The sequence below is a fragment of the Stegostoma tigrinum genome, chromosome 12, assembly GCF_030684315.1.
Source record: "Stegostoma tigrinum isolate sSteTig4 chromosome 12, sSteTig4.hap1, whole genome shotgun sequence".
NCBI lineage: Eukaryota > Metazoa > Chordata > Chondrichthyes > Orectolobiformes > Stegostomatidae > Stegostoma > Stegostoma tigrinum.
In genome coordinates this window covers 865,426-890,096 of record NC_081365.1, presented here as the reverse complement: position 1 = coordinate 890,096, position 24,671 = coordinate 865,426, and the positions used below count along the sequence as shown (strand labels likewise).

The following is a 24,671-nucleotide window of genomic DNA, read 5'->3' as shown; positions in this document are numbered from 1 at the left end:
AAATTCGATCATGGCTGATATGTTTCTCAATCCCATTCTCTTGCCTTCTCCTTGTTACTTTGATCCCTTAAATAATCAAGAGCCTATCTATCTCTGTCTTAAAGTCAAAGACTCCATAGAACTCTGCCACAATGAGTTCCACAGAGTCACTACCCTCTGTCTGAAGAAATTCCTCATCTCAGTTCTGAAGAGTCGTCCCATCACCCTGATGCTGTGCCCTTGTCTCTCCTATTGGTGAAAACATCATTTTTATGTCCACTCTTTCCAGGCCTCTCAGTATTCTCTAAGTTTCAGTGAAATCCACTCTCATTCATCAGAAGAATGAGATGGGATCTTATTCAGATGTACAAGATGATTCTGAGGGTGCTTCACAGGGTTGGTTTTGAGATATCTCTGTTGGTGGGACAATCTCAAACCAATTACAGAATAAGGAGACACTTATTTACAATGGAGAAGCAGAGGAATTTCTTCTCTGAGGTAAGTGAATGTATTGAATTTCCTTCCCAGATTGTGTGGAGGTTAGATCACTGAAAGTATTGAAACAGCAGGTTGATCGATTTCAAAAGTATCAGGGAGTTGAGGGCCATGAGGACCTAACATGAAAGGCGAGTTAAGGGTGGAGAAGATCAGCATGATGTTATTGAAAGGTGGGGCGGCGAGCTAAGGGAACAGAATGATCTACTTCTGCTCTTATTTCATATGTTCTAACTGTGTATCACACAGCAGAAAACCCCTGGAGTGTTAATGAAAAGTGGCATGTATTATATTTGCGTTTACAACTGACATGATAAATACTGAGGGTCATTAGCTTGTTTAAAGTTTAGAATAGTTAAGAACAGATTTTGGCTTGGAAAATCCAGAGGTTGGAAGTTTCTGAGCAACTCTGGGGGAGACCTCACTGAGGTCAGAAACATATTGTAGTTTCTCTCCTGAGAAAGGAGCATAGAACAGTTCAAGGAATAAGTTATATTCATTGAAGTTTAATTTGAATAATCTCCAGACCAGGGGTGTTTGGTTAGAAGTATGAAGATTATTAAGAGACTGAGAAACTAAGTTCACAGAACTGAGAGTATTCGTGTAATGACATTTCAAAGTTCACAGGAAAGAACTGGGAATATTGGCTCCATTAAAATTAAGGATTTGATATCGAGGGGTAATTTCACTGGATTTGAATTGCTGCAACATAATTTTGTTGGAAAGCAGTCAAACTTATGTTTTAAGATTTTCTGAACCATTTTCTATACTTGTGTTTTTTCCTATCATGTAATAAACTTTTGTCTGTTATTGAAGGAGGATCTGCAGACTTTTATAACGCTGTTTCAGTGAATGACCACCACATTAAAATATAATGAACATACATGATCCATCAAGGCACCCTGGATCTGACAAATTCAGTAAGAATATGAGCTGGGATCATAACAGAAAGGGTGACAGCATTTTGAATTCATTACTGCAACCAGCAACTGATCCCAGATCAAAGAAGTAATGGAGGTGAAATTAGCTCACAAATGAACAACAATCTTAATGAACAGTTCAGAGGTCCCAGAGGCTGAATGGCCTCCTCCTGTTCCAGTATTTAAATATTTCTGTTGGTAAAAACCTTGTGCTGTGAGAATATTTTGTTTTATTTGATTTGCGATGGAATGCGCAGCCATAGTATGAAAGCTCTGATGGTTTATTGTCAGCTTTGTGCCTACTGCCAGTACAATGAAAGAAACTACACAAAAGGAATGTGCAGACAGGTCTGAAAAAGGTGACATGGATGTTTGTATCTAGTGTAATAGCTGACAATTTCATAGGTATCTTCACCCTCAAAGCACCACAGGTTTTAACTCAGCTTTTGGTGCCAAAGGGAGCACCTCTCTCTCTCTCAAGCTCATGGATCTGCTTTGAGCTCAGATTGGTTACCAAACTTCTCATCTCGGGTCACTGGGATGGGTCGATCTTGTTGGTTTAGATCATCACTTGTTCTGACCTTGGGGCAGCACAATGTTAATAAACCATCGGTAGACAATGAGCAGGAAATAGCCGCCTGGTCCAGGTTACTGGGAAGATGGTATATGCGGCGAAATTCACGGGAAACACGACCTTGGTCTTCCTATAGAGAGAGAAAAATTAATCAGACCCAATATATGAGATCAGATGGATGTGATTTTCCCTAATTACCTTGTAAACAATATACAGATAATTCCTGTCTCCTATTTTTGGACATCAGTTGACCCTTTGAAATCCCCACTTGCCTGGGAGTCCTACCAGCTCATTCTCCACAATTCGGTATTGGGGCGGTCCCACTCATACCCATGTACATGCATGTTTCAGGAAGCAGTCACATGCAAGAGTGTGTTAAGGTGCTTCATAGATACCCACGCACCTATATTTTGCAGTCCTGAGATATCTATGTTCCATGCAAACATGGAGTTAGTAGAATACAGCCCTTTTCACCTCCTAAGGGCAAAACAGCTCAAATTAGTTTGCACTTCAGCCCTGATCTTTGGCTGCTCATTGTGGAGGATGCCAAGCAGATCAGAGACCTTCTTCATGAGTCTGCTCGTGGGCCTAGCCATTGTCAGAAGTCCAGGCAGTTAGTGGTCTTGGGGATTGAGGAACTCGACTGCTTCATGCCTCTCCTTGGGTGTCCCTGTAGGACAAATGCTTGTGACCTCAGACAACCAGTGAGTACAGCGGGGTCTGAAGTTCATCACTTACACACAAAATTATATTTTAATTAAGATTTCAGACTTTTGTTACAATGCCTCTTAAAAAGGTCTATATCTCCGCATTTGATTCAATTTGATTTAATTTGTTTTTGCAGATTTTAAAAGTGTACCCCTATATCTGGAGTAGAAATCTTGTTTGTCTCACATACCTGCATCAGGGAGGTCCATTTTTTATTTCTGGTTTTGGGAAATTCTGTTTAGCCTCTCTTTTCACACTCCTGAACCTGGGGAGCTTCTTCTAATACCTTTCATATTCCTATAGTGAGAATTCTCCTCTAAATCTCCTCTCACCACTACATCTTTGGAAGTGCAATAATGTCTCAATTTCAGAATTCTTGTCTAGTTTTTTAAATCCCTTCATGACTTTGCCTTGAACTCTTTGTCACATATCCTCCATGATATCTGCTCTTATTTACTTCTAGCCTCATGCAACCCGCAAATTTTAACAATCCATCATTAGCGGTCTGGGCCCCAAATTCTGAACAACCTTGTCTGCATCCCCTTGGCCACTCATTTTCTATATTCAGAGATTCCTTCAAGCATCTGTCTTTGACAGTGTTTGCAATCTTGGTTAGGGAGGGTACAGTGAAGGAACCACCAGGTTGCAGTCATCGTAATATGACTGATTTCACCCTGCAGTTTTAGAGGAAGAATATTGAATCAAATGTAACAGTCTTACAAAGTAAGCAAAGGTAACCACACAGACTGAGGAAGAAGCTGACCAGAGCTGATTGGAAGGCAGTGGGCGGGGTGTGGGTGTTGGTGTTGGTGTTGGGGTGGAAGCAAGCAAGGAAGACAGTGGAGCAGCAATGGCAGGTGTTTTTAGGGGTAATTCAGGAGACACAACTGAAATTCATCCCAAGGAAGAAGAAACACACTGAAGGGAGGACGAGGCAACTATAGCTGATGAGGGAAGACAGGGACAGCATAAGGACAAAAGTGGAAATCAGTGGGAAGCCAAAGGAATGGAATGCCATTAAAAACCAGTCAGAATAATTAAAAATGCAATTAGGGTGGAGAATTTGAAATATGAGAGTAAAGGGGCTGGTAATATAAAGGAAGATTGCAAGAGTATTTTTAGATAGCTAATAGGTAAGAGAGAGGCAAGATTGGATGCTGGAAAATGAGGCTGGAGAAGTAGTAATGGGGAACAAAGAAATGGTGGAGCAACTGAATTGGTACTTTGCATCAGTTTTCACAGTGGAAGACACCAGTAGCATATCACGACTTCAAGAAAGTCAGGGACCAAAGGTGAGTCTAGTGGCCATCAGTAAAGGTCAGGCAGCTGGGGAAGCTGAAAGGTCTGAGAATGAATAAATCACCCAGACTGGATGGACTGAATTCTGAAGAAGATATCTGAGAAGATTGTTGAGGCAATGAAAAAAGGGGATCTTTCAGGAATCACTGAAGTTAGGGAGGGTCCCAGAGGCCTGGAAAATGCCTGAAAAAGGTCTGGCAGCATGTGTAAAGAGAAATCAGAGTTTACATTTCAAGTCGAGTAGTCATTGGGAAGATTTTAGAATCCATTATTAAAGATGAAATTACGGAGAATTTGGAAGTGCACGGTAAAATAGGGCTAAGTTAGCACAGGTTTGTCAAGAGGAGGTCATGCCTAGCAAATCTGTTAGAATTCTTTGAGGAAGCAATGTGTAAGTTAGTCAAAGGACAGTCAGTGGATATGATCCATTTGGATTTCTAGAAGACCTTGTAAAGGTGCCACACAGGAGGCTGCTAAATAACATAAGGGCCCATGGTGTTTGGGGCAAGGTACTGGCATGGACAGGAGTCACTGGCTGGTAGAAAGCAGAGAGTGAGGACAAAGGGGTCTTTTCAGGATGGCAGCTGGTGCTAGTGGGTTAGTGTTGGGACTACAATTATTCACATTATATATTAACGATCTGCATGAAGGAACTGAGGGCATTGTTGCTATGTTTGTAGAGGACATAAAGGTAGGTGGAAGGACAGTTAATATTGAGGAAGCAGGAAGGCTGCAGAAGGACTTGGCCATGCTAGGAGTGTGGAAAGAACTGGCAGATGGAATACAATGTGGGAAAGTGTGATATTATGCACCTTGATAGGAAGAATAGCAGCATAGAGTCTTTTCTAAATGGGGAAAGGCTTTGGAAAACTGTAGCACAAAGAGACTTGGGAGTCCTAGTTCAGAATTCTTTTCAGGTTAACATGTCAGTTAAGTTGGCAGTTAAGGAATTAGCATTCATTTCAAGATGGCTAGATTACAAAAGCAGGGATATAGCTCTGAGGCTGTACAAAGCTCTGGTCAGACCGCATTTGCAATATTGTGAACAGTTTTAGGCCCCATATCTAAGAAAGAACACATTGGTGTTGGAAGAGGTCCAGAGAAGGTTTACAAGAATGATCCCAGGAATGAAGAGCTTATCATATGTGGAATGGTTGAATACTTTGTGTCTGTAAGTCTGCAGTCGATGATCTGATTGAAGTTTACAGAATACAAGGGTGCCTGGATAGAATGGACATGGAGAAGATGCTTCTGCTAGTAGGAGCGACTAGGATCCAAGGGCACAGCCTCAGAGTGAAGGGACAATCATTTACAACTGAGAAACTAAGGAGCTTCTTCAGTCAGTGGTGAATCAATGGAATTCATTGCCACAAAAGGCTGTGGAGGCCAAGTCATTGAGTGCATTTAAAACAGAGATAGATACGTTCTTGATTAGTTAGCAGATCAAGGATTACAGCGAGAAAGCAGGAAAATGGTGTTGAAAAATATATGCATTATCTAATGGGTGATTCAATGGGCCAAATGACCTAATTCTGCTCCCACATCTTATGGTCTTATAAACTGAGTTTAATTGCATAATTGGTGTCACACTCTGTTTTATAATCTCCTGTGAAGCATTCTAAACATTTTTGTTATGTTAAAAGCAATCTTTAAACATTTAACTGTTGTTGTTATTATCTCTGTTATACTGGAGTGCCGAGAGGTCTCTGTGACTCCTCCTACTCCAGGCCCTGGAAGTTCCCGATTAGTCCACTCACATACTCCATTTATTCATTCATGGGATGTGGCCAGCATTCATTACCCACCCCTTGTTGCCTTTAAGAAGGTGGTGGTGAGCTGCAGTTCACTTACTGTGGGTTGACATACAATGCCCTTCGGGAGTGAATTCAAGGATTTTGACCCAGTGATATATTTCCAAATCAGGATGGTGAGTGGCTTGGACGGGAACTTGGAGGCGGTGGTCCGACATATCAGCTGCCCTTGTCCTTCTAGATGGAAGTGGTGGTGGATGTGGAAAATGCTGCTGGAGAATCCTTGGTGAATATCTGAAATGTATCTTGTACATAGTACACACTACTGCTACTGAGCATTGATGGAGGAAGTGGATGCTTGTGGATGTAGTGCCAATCAAGCAGGCTGCTTTGTCCTGGATGGTGTCAAACTTCTTGAGTGTTTTTGGAGCTGCACCCATCCAGACTAACGAGGAGTATTCCATCACATGCCTGACTTGTACCTTGCCGATGGTTGACAGACTTTGGGGAGTCAGGAGGTGAGTTACTCGCCGCAGTATTTCTAGCCTCAGACCTGCTCTTGTAGCCATTCTGCTTATGTGGTGAGTCCATTTGAATTTCTGGTCAATGATAATTCCCAAGGTGTTGATATTAATAGGAAAGTTCCACTGGATTTGTCAAAGATGATTTCTCTTTCATAAATCATTTCAAAGATTCTAATCATTTCCCTGCGGCTGACATTAAACTAAAAGACTTGTTATCCCCATACTCTCTCACCTAATGAAAAAGCTGGGTTACATTTGCTACTTCCTCATCAACAGGAATTTTTCCAGAATCTTTAGAATGCTGAAAGATAATCACCAATGCACCGACTATCTCTGCAACCATCTCCTCCACTTTGGGATGAAGGTCATCTAGTTGCGACATTTGTCAACCTTCAGTCCAGCTAACTTTTCCAGAGCTATCTCTTTAATATTATGAATGCTTTTCAGCTCAGTTTCACAAATGCCTTGGTCACCAAGTATTTCAGGGAGATTGTCTATATCTCCATGAACCTTAATCTTGCCCTCTCTCGCGTCGTGAGCTCAATGATGAGAAAATTGAGGAAATGCGGAGAAAATGAATATTCAGAATCCAAACACTGAAAAAAGTTTTGCCATTTTCCCCTTAATCATTCAATAGCAACTTTAGAATCCTACTATTGAATGGTGATTGCCTTATTTCCATGCATTTGCATCTGCCTCATTTCTGTGCAGCTTTTAATTCTCCTCTCCTTCCTTAAGAAAGTAGACAGTGCAAATTCAGCTCAAGACACATGCCTGGCAGCTGCAAATCGTTTAAGACTTGTCCCATCCTCTGTTTATTTCCAATGATATCCCTGCAGGCTCCCCAGTCACCATCCCTTAATCCTTCATCTGGCATCAGAAAACTAGCAGCTTCACCACATCATCAGGCCTCCTCTTTGAATCAACTCTTACACTATGGGATGTATCTTATGGCTCTTAGGTTCACTTTTTACAATTTGCTTTACTTGCACTCCCTTACTGTACACTTACATGGAAGCTGCTGGTCTCTGTATACTTCATATTGCTTTCTTGTTGGACATACACACTGACTTCAGCTCTGCCTTATGGGCTGCCAGTGCAGTTTTCTTCATGCACAGGGTTTTTAGTGCTGATTACAGAGTGCCAGTCCTTGTGGCTTGTGTTGCTTTTTAGGGCAGAAAGAGAGAGGCAGTTGCTTGTCACAATAAGAGCACTCAACTGTCAAGGGAGTGAGTATGCCATTGTGCAGCCTTGTGCTGCATCAATATCACTCTCACAGGTGTACAACCACAGGTATAAACACACAGCATCTGTTTCAAACACAGCCCTGTGTAAAAGACAAAGATATCTTGGGCAATCATCACAGGACTCTGCCATCTGCTCCAGCAAATTGTTTTCAGAAGGACTAGGTGCTATTCCAATCCCAGCAGCTGTTACATTACAGCTGCCTTGAGTTTTTATGCCCAGCAGCTCATTTCTAAAACCAACTGGGACCAGTGTGGGAGCTCCCAATCCTTCATCCAGAGATATATTAAGAATGGAACCAATGCAACTTTCTCCAGAGGAGAGCTGCTCACGTCCTGTCCCCATGACATGGAAAATCAAGCAGCTCAGGCAGTGGGATTCTCCACCAACACTGGCTTCCCCAGCTACAGAGTGCTACACTCACCTTACTTTGAGAGCACTCTATCTCCAACCTGCTGAGTTCATCACAGGAAAGGTTTCACTTCCCTTGATGTTCATCTTACGTGTGAATATGTGCCAAATCTAAGAGATATACACCAGATATCCTGGCAGCTGCCATGACATGCACACTCTGGAGAAGACCATTATCAGACAAAGTCATAAGACACTGGAGCAGAAGTAGGCCATTCAGCCCCTTGAGTCTGCTCTGCCATTCAACAAAATCATGGCCGATTTAATAATCCTCAACTCCACTTTCCTGTCTTTTCCCTTTAACCATTGATTCCTTTATTGATTAAACTCTGTCTATCTCAGCCTTGAACATTCTTAATGACCCAACCTGAACGTCCTCTGCAGTAAAGAATTCACTGCCCTCTGAAAGAAGAAAGTCCTCCTCATCTCTGTCATAAACAAGCAGTTCCTTATCCTGAATTATGCCCTCTGGTCCTAAATTCACCTACAAGGGAAACAATCTTTCCAGGTCACAGGCTTCTGCCTTCTTTATCCTTTAGCCCATACAGGGAATGCTGCTGAAAGACGAGGAGTGTCCCTTCCAAACATTCCTAATGACATTACAAAAATATCAGACTAACACCAAATGAACATATAGCACTGCCCATGCTTTTATCAGGGCCATAGCAGGACAGCTGGCTCAGAACTTTGTTGAATTATTTTGCATCTCCCCTGTTTCATACATAAGAACTGGAGCAGGAATCGGTAATTCAGTCCTTCAAGCCTGTTTCACTGCTTAGTAAAAAGGGCAGATGGAGCTTATTACTTTTCAAAGTCCTTCACCCTCATTAATCATGGAACCATGCAATGCAGAAGAGGCCCTTCAGCCCATTGAGACCATACCAACATGTGAAAATCACCTGACCCACAATCCCATTTACCAGCACTTGGCCTATAGCCTTGAATGTTATGACATACCAAGTGCTCATCCAGATACATTTTAAAGGATTTGAGGTAACTCACCTCTACCACCCTCCCAGACAGGGCATTCCAAACCATCACCACCCTCTGGGTAAAAAGATTTTCTTCACATCCCCCTAAAGCTCCTGCCCCTCACTGTGAATCTGTGACCTCTCGTGACTGACCCTTCAATTAAGGGGAACAGCTACTCCTTATCCATTCTGTCCATGACCATCATAATCTTGTACACCTCAATCAGATTGTCCCTCAGTCTTCTCTGCTCCAATGAAAACAACCCAAGCCTGTCCAACCTTTCCTCATAGCTTGCACTTTCCATTCCAGGCAGCATCCTGGTGAATCTCCTCTGCACCCGTCCGATACAGTCACATCCTTCCTGTAGTGTAGAAACCAGACTGCACACAGGACTCTACCTGGGATCTCACAAAAGTCCTATACAACTCCAGCATGACTTCCTGCTTTTGTAATCTATGCCTTGATTGATAAAGGCAAGTGTTCCATGTGCCTTTTTCACCACCCGACTAACATGCCCATCCACCTTCAGAGATCAGTGGACAAACACTCCATGGTCCCTTTGTTCCACACAACCGTGCCACTCTAAATATTTCATTGTCAAATTACTCCTTCCACAGTATATCACCTCATACTTTTCAGTCAATTTCCATCTGCCCCTTATCTACCCATCTGACCATCCCATTTATACCTTTTTGTAGCCCAAGGCACTCAGCCTCACTGTTAACCACCCAACTAATCTTGTGTCATCTGCAAACTTACAAATCCAACCCCCGACACAGTCATCTGTATTATTTATATGAATGTTGAATAATAGGGGATCCAGCACAGATCCCTGTACGCCACTAGACACTAGCTTCCAGCCACTAAAGCAGGCTCTATCATCACCCTCTGTCTCCTATGACTGGGGCAATTTGGAATTCATTTTGTCGAGTTACTCTGAATCCTATGTGCATTCGTTCTCTTGATAGGTCTCCAATGTGGGACCTTGTCCAAAGGTGTTACAAAAATCTATGTAAACTACATCAACTGCACTTTCATCATCTACACACCTGGTCACCACCTTGAAAAAAATGAAAATTTGTTAAGTATGTCCTCCCTCTTGCCAAGCCATGTTTACGGTCTCTGATCAAGCCTTGCCTCTCCAAGTGGAGATAGATGCTCTCCTTCAGAATTTTCTCCAGTTGTGTCCTTACCACTGACGTGAGAGTGACTGTTCTTTAGTTCTCTGGCATACCTCTACAACATTTCTTAAATATTGGAACCATATTAGCTGTTCTCTAGTCCTCTGGCACCTCCCATGGACAGAAAGAAATTTAAAAATTTGGGTCAGTGCTCCTCCAATCTCCTCCCTTGCCTAAGGACATGACTTATCAAGAAGGCAGCCTGTGACACAATTTATCCAGACCTGGAGATCTGTCCAGTTTTAAGTCTGCCAACATTCCTAATGCTGGGAGACAATCAAAATGTTGAGTTTCCTGCTCCTCTGATGCTGTCTGACCCGCTGTCCTTTTCCAGTCTCTCACTCAGACAACATTTCTAATACCATGTCCTTTCCGATGTCAATTTGCTTAAGCACCTCACAGTTTCCACTCCAGGTTCCATACTTGCATCCTTATTCTCTTCAGTGAAGACAGATTTGAAGTATCGGTTGAACACTCTACCAGTGTCCTCGGGCTGCACCCACAGATTACCCTCTTGGTCCCTAATCTTTCCCTGGTTATCCTTTTCCCATTGATCTACTTATAAAATGTCTTTGGGTTTTCCCTACTTTTACCAGCCTGAACTTTATCACATCCTTCTTTATTTTCCTAATTGCTTTCTTAGTCTCTACCCTGCATTTTCTGTACTCCACTCATGCCACCGCTGATGTGTCCCTGTTAAAAGCCTCTTTTTTCTTTTCATTGTATCTTGAATGGCCTGGACAGATCGGATATTGGGAAGATGTTTCCATTAGTAGGACAGTCTAGGACTTGAGGGCACAGCCTAAGAGTAAAGGGAACACCTTTGAGAATGTAGATAAGGAGAAACTACTTCAGCCAGACAGTGGTGAAACTATGGAATTCACTGACACAGAAGGCTGTGGAGGCCAAGAGGATCAAGGGTTATGGGGAGAAAGCAGAATGGAGATGAGGAAGTTATCAGCCATGATTCAGTGGTGGACCAGGCTTCATTGGCCAAATGGCCTAATTTCTGCTCTTAGATGTCATGGTCTTAATATTCATGGTTCCCTGGGCCTGTTATTCCTTTCTGTCACCCTAGAGGGAACACAATGGGCTTGTACCCTCCCCATTTCCTTTTTCAATGTCCCCCACCACTCGCCAACTGTTCTTTTCTGTAGATTTCCCCACTCGTGGCTGTTGCCAGTGTCCCGTAGCTCGGCAGACTTCCCAATCTACCTTATTTTACTGAAGTTGGCTTTCGCCAGTCCAGAACTCTTTTTTTGGCAACTTGTCTATTTCTTTGTCCATAATAAGATTAAGTTGTACCATGTTGTAATCGCTATCAGTAAAATGCTCCCCCACCACCTCACCCACGTTTGGCTTCATTCCCCAGAATTAGGTCCAGAGCAGTTCTGTCCCATGTTGCAGCCTCTAAAAAGGCCAATGGAGAATATGCAGCATAAATACTGCATTATCCATTTGTGCACATTGGCTTATTCCAATTTCAAGTGCCTACACATTATAAATCACACTGACCATTTGGGAGAAAGCAGCTGTCAATTGAGACAGCACATGATTCTGAGTTTAGGGTTCTCTTAAAGCTCCAGTCTTGATGTTGTGTTGGGTCTTGCATGGTGAAGCCTCTTCTGACAGCGAGTATGTTGAGAGGAATCCTGATGCATCTTCTTTGACCTTTCCATCATTGATTGGCCTTCAATTTTTCAGAGCTTGTGGAAACTGCTATTTTGTTATGAAATGGTGGAGCATCCTGTGGAACAGGGATTAATGTGCAGGAGGCTGCACTTTGTGCAGCTTTTCTCTATGGACCAATATGTCATGTGGACTGCCCACTGTCTACCTCCCAATGACGAATGATATTCCATGTTGTTGAAAAGCTGGCAGCTGGAAAATCCTTTTGCTGCAGAAGTGTGTGAAAACATCAGTGATTCTGTACTCACTCCCAAAGAGGGTATGAACGTGGAATGATGTGTAGGGACCAGGATCAAGAAGATTCCCTGCAGATTGCATTTACCCTCAGTGTCCTCATATTAAATGGCAATACCTTGGCTACAGTTTCACAGTTCAGGGATCTCTCACAACTGAGGCTTCTAGCAGCAGTCAGAATGTGGGGAAGAAAATAAATCAGGAGATGGAAAATACATGTAAGAAAGATACTATTAGATCAATTGTGGGAGACTTCAATAAGCAAGTGGACTTGGAAAATCAGATTAGTAGTGAATCTCAAGAAAAGGAGCTCATGAAATGACTATGAGATAGATTTTTGGAGACGTTTGTGGCAGAGCCCACTAGTGAATAGGCAATTCTGGATTTGGTGACGCATAATGAGGTAGTCTTGATTAGGGATCTTAAGGTGAGGAACTCTTAGGAAGCAGTGGCCTTAGTACGATCAAATTCACCCTGCTTTTTGAGAGGGAGAAAACTGAATCAAATGTAACAGTATTACAATTGAGTAAAGTTAACTACAAAGACATGAGGGAGCAGCAGGCCAGAGATGATTGGAAGGAAACTACAGGCCATAGCCTGACCTCAGTCATTGGACTTTAAAGTCCATTATTGAGGAACAGATTGCGCAGAACTAGAACTTGAAGTGCACGGTAAATTAGGACTGAGTCGGCATGGCTTCATCAAACGAGGTTTATGCCTGACAAATCTGTTAGAATTCTTTGAGAACGTAACAAGCAAGGTAGACAAAAGAGAGGTAGTGGCATGATGTATTTTGTTTTCCAGAAGGCCTTTGGCATGGTGCTGCACAGGAGATTAACAAATAAAGTAAGAGCCCATGGTGTTAGGGGAAAGGTAATGGCTTTGATAGAGGATTGGCTGACTGGCAGAAGGCAGAAAGTGGGGATAAAGAGGTCTTTTTCAAGATGACAGCCTAGTAGAGTTTTGCAGGGGATCACAACTATTCACAACATACACTAATGATCTGGACGAAAGAACTGAGGCCATTGTTGCTAGTTTTGCAGATGGCACAAAATAGGCAGAGGGACAGGTTGTGTTGAGGAAGTGGGGAGGCTGCAGAAGTACTTAGACAGCCTGGGAGTGACAGTAAATAGAACATAGAACATTACAGCACAGTGCAGGCCCTTTATGTTGTGCTGACCTGTCATACCAATCTGAAGCCCATCTAACCTACACTATTCCATTATCATCCATATGTTTATCTAATGACCATTTAAATGCCCTTAAACTTGGTGAGTCTCCTACTGTTGCAGGCAGGGCATTCTACGCCCTTACTACTCTTTGAGTAAAGAACCTACCTCTGGCATCTGTCCTATATCTATCTACCCTTAATTTAAAGCTATGTCCCCTTGTGCTAGCCATCACCATCCAAGGAAAAAGGCTCTCACTGTCCACCCTAGCTAATCCTCTGATCATCTTGTATGTCTCTATTAAGCTGCCTCTTAACCTTCTCCTCTCTAACAAAAACAGCCTCAAGTCCCTCAGCATTTCCTCATAAGACCTTCCCTCCATACCAGGCAACATCCTGGTAAATCTCCTCTGTACCCTTTCCAATGCTTCCACATCCTTCCAGTAAGGCGACCAGAACTGTACGCAATACTCCAAGTGCGGCCGCACCAGAGTTTTGTACAGCTACAACATGACCTCATGGCTCCGAAACTCAATCCCTCCACCAATAAAACCTAACACACCGTACGCCTTCTTAACAACCCTATCAACCTGAAAGGCAACTTTCAGGGATCTATGCACATGGACACCGAGATCTCTCTCTGCTCATCCACACTACCAAGAATCTTACCATTAGCCCAATATTCTGTATTCCTATTAGTCCTTCCAAAGTGCATCACCTCACACTTGTCCGCATTAAACTCCATTTTCCACCTCTCAGCCCAGACCTGCAACATCCTTCCACACTATCCATAGCTCCACCGACTTTCGTGTCATCCACAAATTTACTAACCCATCCTTCCATGCCCTCATCCAGGTCATTTATAAAAATGACAAACAGCAGTGGACCCAAAACCGATCCTTGCGGTCCACGACTAGTAACTGAACTCCAGGATGAACATTTCCCATCAACCACCACCCTCTGTCTTCTTACAGCTAGCCAATTTCCAATCCAAACTGCTAAATCACCCTCAATCCCACGCCTCCGTATTTTCTGCAATAGTCTATCATGGGGAACCTTATCAAACGCTTTACTGAAATCCAGATACACCACATCAACCACTTCACCCTCATCCACCTGTTTGGTCACCTTCTCAAAGAACTCAATAAAGTTTGTGAGGCACAACCTCATGTGGAAAGAAGTGGAAAAAGGAATACAAGGTGGGAAAGTATGAGGTAGGAAGAATAGAGGCAGAGACTGTTTTCTAAATGGGGAAATCTGTAATACAAAGGGAGTCCTAGTTCAGGATTCTCTTAAGTTAACAGGCAGGTTCAGTTGGCAGTTAGGAAGGCAAGTGGAATGTTAGCATTCATTTCAAGAAGGCTAGAATACAAGAGCAGAAATGTATTATTGAGGCTGTATGAGGCTCTGGTCAGACCACATTTGGAACACGTTGTGAGAGTTTTGGGCCCCATATCGAGAGAAAGATGAGCTGGCATACAGGAGTTTACAAGAATGATCCTGAGGTTGAAGGGCTTGCCATATGAGAGTGGTTAATGATGCTGGGTCTGAAATCAATTAGTTTAGAAGAATGATGGATTTATCGCATTGAAACTGAGAGAATATTGAGAGATCTGGATAAAGTAGACATGGAGATGTTCTTTCCACTGGTGGTAGAGACTATGACCCAAGGGTACAGCCTTGGAGTGAAGGGACAACACTTTAGAGCTGAGCTGAGGAAGAATTTTTTGAAACTCATTCCCACAGAGGGCTGTGGAGGCCAAGTTATTGAGTGTCCATAAGACAGAGATAGATAGGTTCTTGCTTAGTAAGGGGGCGAAGGATTAGGTGGAGAATGGGGGCAAGAAACATATCAGCCACGATCAGATTGTAGTGAAGATGCGACGGGCTGAATTGCCTAATTCAGCTTCTATATCTTATGGTCTTATCTGTAGGCAAGGAGTCGTTTACTGGTTAAAGATGAGCCTGACTTGGCCATCACAACTTCTTTCACCTTTGAGTGTCTGAAGTAGCTGCTCACCTCACAAAAGCAGATAGTTTAAGATGACAAATTAACATACATTTACAAAAGTGAATGGTTATTTACAATATTGTGTCAACGTGCCACCCATGTGCCATCACTAAGTATTTTTCTGCATGTTTTATAACTGCAAGCTGGAGGGGAAATGAGAGGAGCCTGGTCTCAGTATCTTCAGAGAAAGCTTCTGGGGTTTATGTGGGTGGTTCTGCCTCACCATAGGTACCAGCTGAAACTATGCGGTGTTCCTGAGAGAAAAGCGAATCTGGAGTTGGTCAACATTCCTCTCCTTGCTGTCGATGCTGAGCACCATGTGGCGAGGAATGGAGTGCAGGTTTAAGCATATAAAAGGTGGGTGAACTTGCAGCATGGGTTGCTACCTGGGACTTCGATGTTGTGGCCATTTCTGAGACATGGATAGAGCAGGGACAGGAATGGTTGTTGCAGGTTCCGGGATTTAGATGTTTCAGTAAGAACAGAGAAGATGGTAAAAGGGGCAGAGGTGTGGCATTGTTGGTCAAGGACAGTATTACAGTTGCAGAAAGGATGCTTGGGGACTCGTCAACTGAGGTACTAAGGGCTGAGGTTAGAAACAGGAAAGGAGAGGTCACCCTGTTGGGAGTTTTCTACAGGCCTCCGAATAGTTCCAGAGACGTAGAGGAAAGGATAGCAAAGATGATTCTCGATAGGAGTGAGAGAGACAGGGTAGTTATCATGGGGGACTTCAACTTGCCAAATATTGACTGAGAACACCATAGTTCGAGTACTATAGATGGGCCAGTTTTTGTCCAGTGTGTGCAGGAGGGCTTCCTGACACAGTATGTAGATAGGCCAACAAGGGGCAAAGACACATTAGATTTGGTACTGGGTAATGAGCCCGGCCAGGTGTTAGATTTGGAAGAAGGTGAGCACTTTGATAATAGCGATCACAATTCTGTTATGTTTACTTTAGTGATGGAAAGGGATAGGTGCATACCACTGGGCAAGAGTTATAGCTGGGGGAAAGGCAATTACGATGAGATTAGGCAAGATTTAGGGAGCATAGGATGGGGAAGGAAACTGCACAGGATGGGCACATTAGAAATGTGGAGCTTATTCAAGGAAAAGCTCCTGTGTGTCCTAGATAAAAGTATGTACCTGTCAGGCAGGGAGGAAGCTGTAGAGTGCGGGAGCCATGGTTTACGAAGGAAGTAGAATCTCTGGTCAAGGGGAAGAGAAGGCTTATGTTAGGATGAGATGTGAAGGCTCAGTTAGGGCACTTGAGGGCTACGAGGTAGCCAGGAAAAACCTAAAGAGAGAGCTCAGAACAGCCAGGAGGAGACATGAGAAGTTGTTGGCGGATAGGATCAGAGTAAACCCTAAGGCTTTCTATAGGTATTTAAGGAATAAAAGAATGACGAAAGTAAGATTAGGCCCAATCAAGGATAGTAGTGTGAAGTTGTGTGTGGAGTCAGATGAGATAGGGGAAGCGCTAAATGAATATTTTAAAACAGTATTCACTCTAGAAAATGACAATGTTGTCGAGGAGAATACTGAGATACAGGCTACTAGACTAGGTGGAATTGAGGTTCACAGGGGAGAGGTATTAGAAATCCTTCAGAGTGTGAAGATCGATAACTCCCCTGGGCCGGATGGGATTTATCCTCGGATCCTCTGGGAAGCCAGGGAGGAGATTGCCGAGCCTTTGGCATTGATCTTTAACTCGTCATTGTCTACAGGAATAGTGCCAGATGACTGGAGGATAGCAAATGTGGTTCCCCTGTTCAAGAAGGGGAGTAGAGACAACCCTGGTAATTATAGACCAGTAAGCCTTACCTCAGTTGTTGGTAAAGTGTTGGAAAAGGTTATAAGGGATAGGATTTATAATCATCAAGAAAAGAATAAATTGATTAGGGATAGTCAGCACGGTTTTGTGAAGGGAAGGTTGTGCCTCACAAATCTTACTGAGTTCTTTGAGAAGGTGACCAAACAGGTAGATGAGAGTAAACCGGTTGATGTGGTGTATATGGATTTCAGCAAGGCGTTCGATAAGGTTCCCCACAATAGGCTATTGTACAAAATGCGGAGGAATGGAATTATGGGCGATATAGCAGTTTGGATTGGAAATTGGCTTGCTGAAAGACGACAGAGGGTGGTAGTTGATAGGAAATGTTCATCCTGGAGACCAGTTACTAGTGGTGTACCACGAGGGTCAGTGTTGGGTCCACTGCTGTTTGTCATTTTTATAAATGACCTGGATGAGGGCGTAGAAGGATGGGTTAGTAAATTTGCAGACAACACTAAGGTCGGTGGAGTTGTGGATAGTGACGAAGGATGCTGTAAGTTGCAGAGAGACATAGATAAGCTGCAGAGCTGGGCTGAGAGGTGGCAAATGGAGTTTAATGCAGACAAGCGTGAGGTGATGCACTTTGGTAGGAGTAACCAGAAGGCAAAGTACAGAGCTAATGATAAGATTCTTAGTAGTGTAGATGAGTAGAGAGATCTCGGTGTCCATATACACAGATCCTTGAAAGTTGCCTCCCAGGTTGACAGGGCTGTTAAGAAGGCATACAGTGTTTTAGCTTTTAGTAATAGAGGAATCGAGTTCCGGAACCAAGAGGTTATGGTGAAGCTGTACAAAACTCTGGTGCAGCCGCACTTGGAGTATTGTGTTCAGTTCTGGTCACCGCATTATAAGAAGGATGTGGAAGCTTTGGAAAGGGTGCAGAGGAGATTTACTAGGATGTTGCCTGGTATGGAGGGAAGGTCTTACAAGGAAAGGCTGAGGGACTTGAGGCTGTTTTCATTAGAGAGAAGAAGGTTGAGAGGTGACTTAATTGAAACATATAAAATAATCAGAGGGTTAGATAGGGTGGATAGGGAGAGCCTTTTTCCTAGGGTGGTGACGGCGAGCACGAGGGGACATAGCTTTAAATTGAGGGGTGAAAGATATAGGACAGATGTCAGAGGTAGTTTCTTTACTCAGCCAGTAGTAAGGGAATGGAACGCTTTGCCTGCAACGGTAGTAGATTCGCCAACTTTAGGTACATTTAAGTCGTCATTGGATAAGCATATGGACTTACATGGAATAGTGTAGGTTAGATGGGCTTGAGATCGGTATGACAGGTTGGCACAACATCGAGGGCCGAAGGGCCTGTGCTGTGCTGTAATGTTCTGTGTTCTGTATATCCAGCAGACAGTGTGGGCTGGACCTTGCTGTCCATGGTAGTCACCAACTTGGCTAAGGAAACAGCCAAACCCAACTCAGAACTAGCATGGTCCAGATAATTTTGTTGGACTCCTTCACTTTTTGATCCAGTTTATCAACTGCCTCTGACAAGTCACTGTTCTTGCAATGTCTGGCATGTTAGTAGGCCATGCGATCATCCCCTGTTTGGTCTCAGGCCTCTGACTGCTGGAGACCTGGGGCAACAAGCAATGAAGAGGTGTCAGTGAGGTGCTCACCAGATTGTGCTCCCAAGTCTAATCTGGAAGGGGAACCCATTGAGGTGACAGTCTTGGAGCTGGTGGCAGGGGCAGGACTTCAGGCCTCAGGCTGAGAGCCTCCTCCTCAGATGTGGAGATGGAGTTGAGGGTCTCTGGTACTGGGCCCATCAGGACAGAGGGTCACTCAGGGTTACTAATGTCTGTATGAGAGAAGAGAGGAAATTAATGCTTAAGAGTTTGTGCAGATTAAGAATGAGTAAGTGTCGGTGTTAATGGGATAGCAGCACAGCCACTGGGTTGGTTGAGTACTGAAGTCTCTCTGTCCTCACATGGGTGGTCATCCTCCTCTGAAGCTAATTCAAAAAGTTTCTCAAATAGAGTGAAGGGCCTGAAGTCAGTCCACAGGCCCCTGCCAGTCTTGGCCTTCTCATGACATTTTCTCCTGCAATGAGACAAATGGAAGATTGAGTACGATGGAAGTGGATAAGAGAGGTTTTTGGGGTGATACAGGAGCAGGACAGCCAATAAGATGTCCCCAGTGAGTGAGTGCGAGGTACAGAAAATAAAAAGAGTCAACAGTTCGCAAGAATGACCAGGTAAGAACTATTGACTGGACACCATATTGGCAATAATGACAGCTATAATGTAAGTCTCAAGAAGAGGTGTGTACAGCATCAGTTAGAGTGAGTGGTGGTACTGAAGGCGATGGAGCTGAGGCAGTTATCCTTACACAGCTGAAAAGATCAATTACTTCCTTCCTCAGCTTAAACATGGACAAAGAAACCTTCTGCTGATTACTACATACCTTCTTCCCTCTGCAAAAGAATTAGTACTCCTCCATGTTGAATACACTTGGAGGAAGCACTTAGGGCGGTAAGGGCACAAAATGTACTCTGAGTCCTCATTGTCCACTACCAAGATTGGCTCAGCAGTAGTACTATTGACGAAGCTGGTCAATCTTAAAGGACATTGCTGCTAGACTGGGTGTACAGCAGGTAGTGCAGGGACCAACAAGAGTAAAACTCATACTTAACTTCATCCTTGCCAATCTGCCGGCTGCAGAGTCCTTGAGGAGACAAAATCTCACCTTCAAATTGAGAGTGTTCTCCTTAGTGTAATACTAAAGAGGACAGATTTCAAACAGATCTAGCAACTCAAGACTGGAGATCCACGAGACACGGTGGGTCATCAGCAGCAGGACAGAAATATAGAAACAGAGAAAATAGGATAAGGAGTAGTCCTTTGGGCATACTAACACTGCTCTACCATTCAATATGATCATGGCTGAACATTTGACTCAGTACACTGTTCCTGCTTTCTTCTATACCATTTCATCCCTTTAGCCCTAAGAACTCATGAGAGATGGGCATCACTGGCTGATCAGCACATTGTCCATCCCAAATTCCCTTTGAGAAGCTGGTCGTGAGCTGCCTTCTTGAACCACTGCGGTTCCTGTGTTGTGGGTTGACGCATAATGCCCTTGGGAAAGGAATTCTACAATGTTGACCCAGCGACGGTGAAGGAATGATGGTACATTTCCAAGTCAAGATAGTAAATGTCTTGGAGGGTATCTTGCAGGTGGTGATGTTTCTATGTATTTGCTGGCCTTATCCTTCTAGATGGAAATGGTCGTGAGTTTGGAAGGTGCTGTCTTGAGGATCTTTGGTGAATTTCTGCAGTACATCTTGTAGTTAGTACACACTGTTGCTATTCATTAACAGTGGTGGAGGGAGTGGATGTAGTTGGATGTGGTGCCAATCAATTTCTGTCTAAATGGCCTAATCCAAACCTATAACCATGGTTATATGATCCTATTGTCCTCATACACACTCTCTTCTCCTTTCCCTGTAACCCCTGATTCCCCAACCAATTAAGAATCCATCTATCTTAGCCTTAAACACACAGAAGAACTCTGCCTCCACAGCTCTCTATAGCAAGGAACTCCAATCAATTACAACCCTTTGGGAGAAGAAATTCCTCCTCATTTCAGTCTTAAATTGATGCCCCTTTATTCTCTGACTCTGCCCCCGATCCGAGACTCTCCCATGAGATGCACCCTCTCAGCATTTACCCTGTCAAACACCTAAGGAATCCTTTATGTTTCAGTGAGATCACTCTCATTCTTCTAAACTCCAGTGAGTAGAGTCCCAACATGTTTAGCATTTGCTTTTAAGACAAGCCCTCCATACCGAGGATCATCCCAATGAACCATTGATGAACTGCTTCCAATGAAATTATATCTTTCTTTAAATAAGGAGACGAAGACTGCTTACAGTAGTCCAGATGTGGTCTCACCAGCATCTTGCCCAATTGCAGTAAGAACTCCCTATTATTAAATTCCAACCCACTTGAAATATGGCCCAACATTCTTTTGACATTCCTGGTTACCTGCTGTTCTTGTGAGCTAGATTTCTGCGTTTTGCGCACAAGTCCCCCCAAGTTCCGACGGCCCCACGGCCGACGGAACCCCGCCCACGGTCGATGCCGACGGAACCCCACCCACGGCCGACGACCTCATCGCTCCGCCCACAACCTCCACAGCCAGCAACCCCAGAGGAGACAGCCACACTGAGCCCTGCCGCATCTTCACCATCCCCCCAGACCTCCCACTGACTGAGGACGAACGGTCAGTCCTTAGCAAGGGGCTCACCTTTGTCCCCCTACAACCACACATCAACGAATACCAGTCACGGTTGGACATAGAGCAGTTTTTCCGCCGTCTTCGCCTCCACGCCTACTTCTTCAACCGGGAACCTAACCCTCCTTCCACTGACCCCTTCACCCGCTTCCAACACAAGTCCTCCTCCTGGACACCACCCCCAGGCCTCCTACCCTCCCTTGACCTCTTCATCTCCAACTGCCGTCGAGACATTAACCGCCTCAACCGCTCCACCCCTCTCACCCACTCCAACCTCTCCCCCGCAGATCGGGCAGCCCTCCGCTCCCTCCGCTCCAACCCCAACCTCACCATCAAACCCGCAGACAAGGGTGGCGCAGCGGTAGTATGGCGCACTGACCTCTACATCGCCGAGGCCAGACGCCAACTCTCCGACACCACCTCCTACCGCCTCCTCGATCATGACCCCACATCCGAGCACCAAACCATCATCTCCAACACCATTCACGACCTCATCACCTCAGGGGACCTCCCACCCACAGCCTCCAACCTCATTGTTCCCCAACCCCACACGGCCCGTTTCTATCTCCTTCCCAAAATCCACAAACCTGCCTGCCCTGGTCGACCCATCGTCTCAGCCTGCTCCTGCCCCACCGAACTCATCTCCACCTATCTGGACTCCATATTCTCCCCTTTGGTCCAGGAACTCCCCACCTACGTCCATGACACCACCCACGCCCTACACCTCCTCCAGGACTTCCAATTCCCTGGCCCCCAACACCTCATATTCACCATGGACGTCCAGTACCTGTACACCTGCATTCCGCATGGAGATGGCCTCAAGGTCCTCCGCTTCTTCCTGTCCCGTAGGCCCGACCAGTCCCCCTCCACCGACACTCTCATCCGCCTAGCTGAACTCGTCCTCACACTCAACAACTTCTCTTTTGACTCCTCCCACTTCCTACAGACTAAGGGGGTGGCCATGGGCACCCGCATGGGCCCCAGCTATGCCTGCCTCTTTGTAGGTTACGTGGAACAGTCCCTCTTCCGCACCTACACAGGCCCCAAACCCCACCTCTTCCTCCGGTACATTGATGACTGTATCGGCGCCGCCACTTGCTCCCCAGAGGAGCTCGAACAGTTCATCCACTTCACCAACACCTTCCACCCCAACCTTCAGTTCACCTGGGCCATCTCCAGCACATCCCTCACCTTCCTGGACCTCTCAGTCTCCATCTCAGGCAACCAGCTTGTAACTGATGTCCATTTCAAGCCCACCGACTCCCACAGCTACCTAGAATACACCTCCTCCCACCCACCCTCCTGCAAAAATTCCATCCCCTATTCCCAATTCCTCCGCCTCCGCCCCCACGATAAGACATTCCACTCCCGCACATCCCAGATGTCCAAGTTCTTTAAGGACGGCAACTTCCCCCCATAGTGATCGAGAACGCCCTTGACCCCCCCGTATTTCCCGTAACACATCCCTCACACCCCGCCCCCGCCACAACCGCCCTAAGAGGATCCCCCTCGTTCTCACACACCACCCTACCAACCTCCGGATACAACGCATCATCCTCCGACACTTCCGCCATTTACAATACGACCCCACCACCCAAGACATTTTTCCATCCCCACCCCTGTCTGCTTTCCGGAGAGACCACTCTCTCCGTGACTCCCTTGTTCGCTCCACACTGCCCTCCAACCCCATCACACCCGGCACCTTCCCCTGCAACCGCAGGAAATGCTACACTTGTCCCCACACCTCCTCCCTCACCCCTATCCCAGGCCCCAAGATGACAATTCCACATTAAGCAGAGGTTCACCTGCACATCTGCCAATGTGGTATACTGCATCCACTGTACCCGGTGCGGCTTCCTCTACATTGGGGAAACCAAGCGGAGGCTTGGGGACCGCTTTGCAGAACACCTCCGCTCAGTTCGCAACAAACAACTGCACCTCCCAGTCGCAAACCATTTCCACTCCCCCTCCCATTCTCTAGATGACATGTCCATCATGGGCCTCCTGCACTGCCACAATGATGCCACCCGAAGGTTGCAGGAACAGCAACTCATATTCCGCCTGGGAACCCTGCAGCCATATGGTATCAATGTGGACTTCACCAGTTTCAAAATCTCCCCTTCCCCTACTGCATCCCTAAACCAGCCCAGTTCGTCCCCTCCCCCCACTGCACCACACAACCAGCCCAGCTCTTCCCCCCCACCCACTGCATCCCAAAACCAGTCCAACCTGTCTCTGCCTCCCTAACCGGTTCTTCCTCTCACCCATCCCTTCCTCCCACCCCAAGCCGCACCCCCATCTACCTACTAACCTCATCCCACCTCCTTGACCTGTCCGTCTTCCCTGGACTGACCTATCCCCTCCCTACCTCCCCACCTACACTCTCTCCACCTATCTTCTTTACTCTCCATCTTCGGTCCGCCTCCCCCTCTCTCCCTATTTATTCCAGCTCCCTCTCCCCATCCCCCTCACTGAAGAAGGGTCTAGGCCCGAAACGTCAGCTTTTCTGCTCCTGAGATGCTGCTGGGCCTGCTGTGTTCATCCAGCCTCACATTTTATTATCTTGGAATTCTCCAGCATCTGCAGTTCCCATTATCTCTCTCTCTCTCTCTCCCCCCAAGTTCCTTTGTGTTGCAGCTTTCTGCAGGTTTTCTCCATTTAAAAAATATTCTGTTCTTTTGTTCTGCCCTCCAAATTGAACAGCTTCGTATTTTTCGATATTATACTCCATTTGCCAATTTCTTGCTGGCTTACTTAATAAATATCTTTCTGTAGAGACAGAAAAAAGGCCACAGACGCTGGAATCCAAGGTAGACAAACAGGAGGCTGGAAGAATACAGCAAGCCAGGCAGCATCTGGAGAAAAGGAGCAGTCTATGTTTCAGGTATTACCCTTCTTTAGGAGTGGATGTAGCGGTAGGGGGAGCTGCAGATAAAGAGAAGGGAGGCATGACGGTGATAGGTGGACACTGGTGGTCGGTACGACCTGGTTCATCGATAGGAGGGGTGAATCTGGTTGGTGACAGGAAGGGAGGGCCAGCAGGTAGAACGGAAGGGAGGATATGGGGCTGGAAGGAGAACCGGGGGATGGGTGGGAAATTTATTTAAAATTGGAGAACCCAATCCTCAGCTCCCTTTCCAGCCCCACATCCTCCTTCCCATTCCACCTACTGACCCTCTCTTCTAGCCACCAACTGGATTCATCCCTCCCATCAACCAACCAGATTGTACCACATTCCAGTGTCCACCCATCACCACCATTCCGGTACATCCCCCCCCACCTCTCTTTATCTGTAGCTCCCCCTACCCCCACATCCAGTCCGAAGGAAGGGTAATGCCCGAAACACTGACTTGCTGTGTTCTTCCAGCCTCCTGTTTGAGGGGGGACCTGATTGAGGACTACAAAATCATGAGGGGTATAGACAGGGTGGATAGCAAGAA

The 24,671-nt window shown here is 45.3% G+C and overlaps 1 protein-coding gene across 2 annotated transcripts in view; it reads right to left on the bottom strand.

Moving 5' to 3' along the window:
* Positions 1 to 1,656: 1,656 nt before the first annotated feature.
* The window catches only part of cryaa (crystallin, alpha A), a 56,718-nt gene continuing 33,703 nt past the window's right edge, over positions 1,657 to 24,671 (bottom strand). For both annotated transcript variants that reach the window (XM_048541100.2, XM_048541099.2), the window contains exon 3: positions 1,657 to 2,098. In XM_048541100.2, coding sequence (XP_048397057.1) covers positions 1,877 to 2,098 — 222 coding nt within the window. In that variant the 3' untranslated portion in view covers positions 1,657 to 1,876. The remainder of the gene's footprint in view (positions 2,099 to 24,671) is intronic.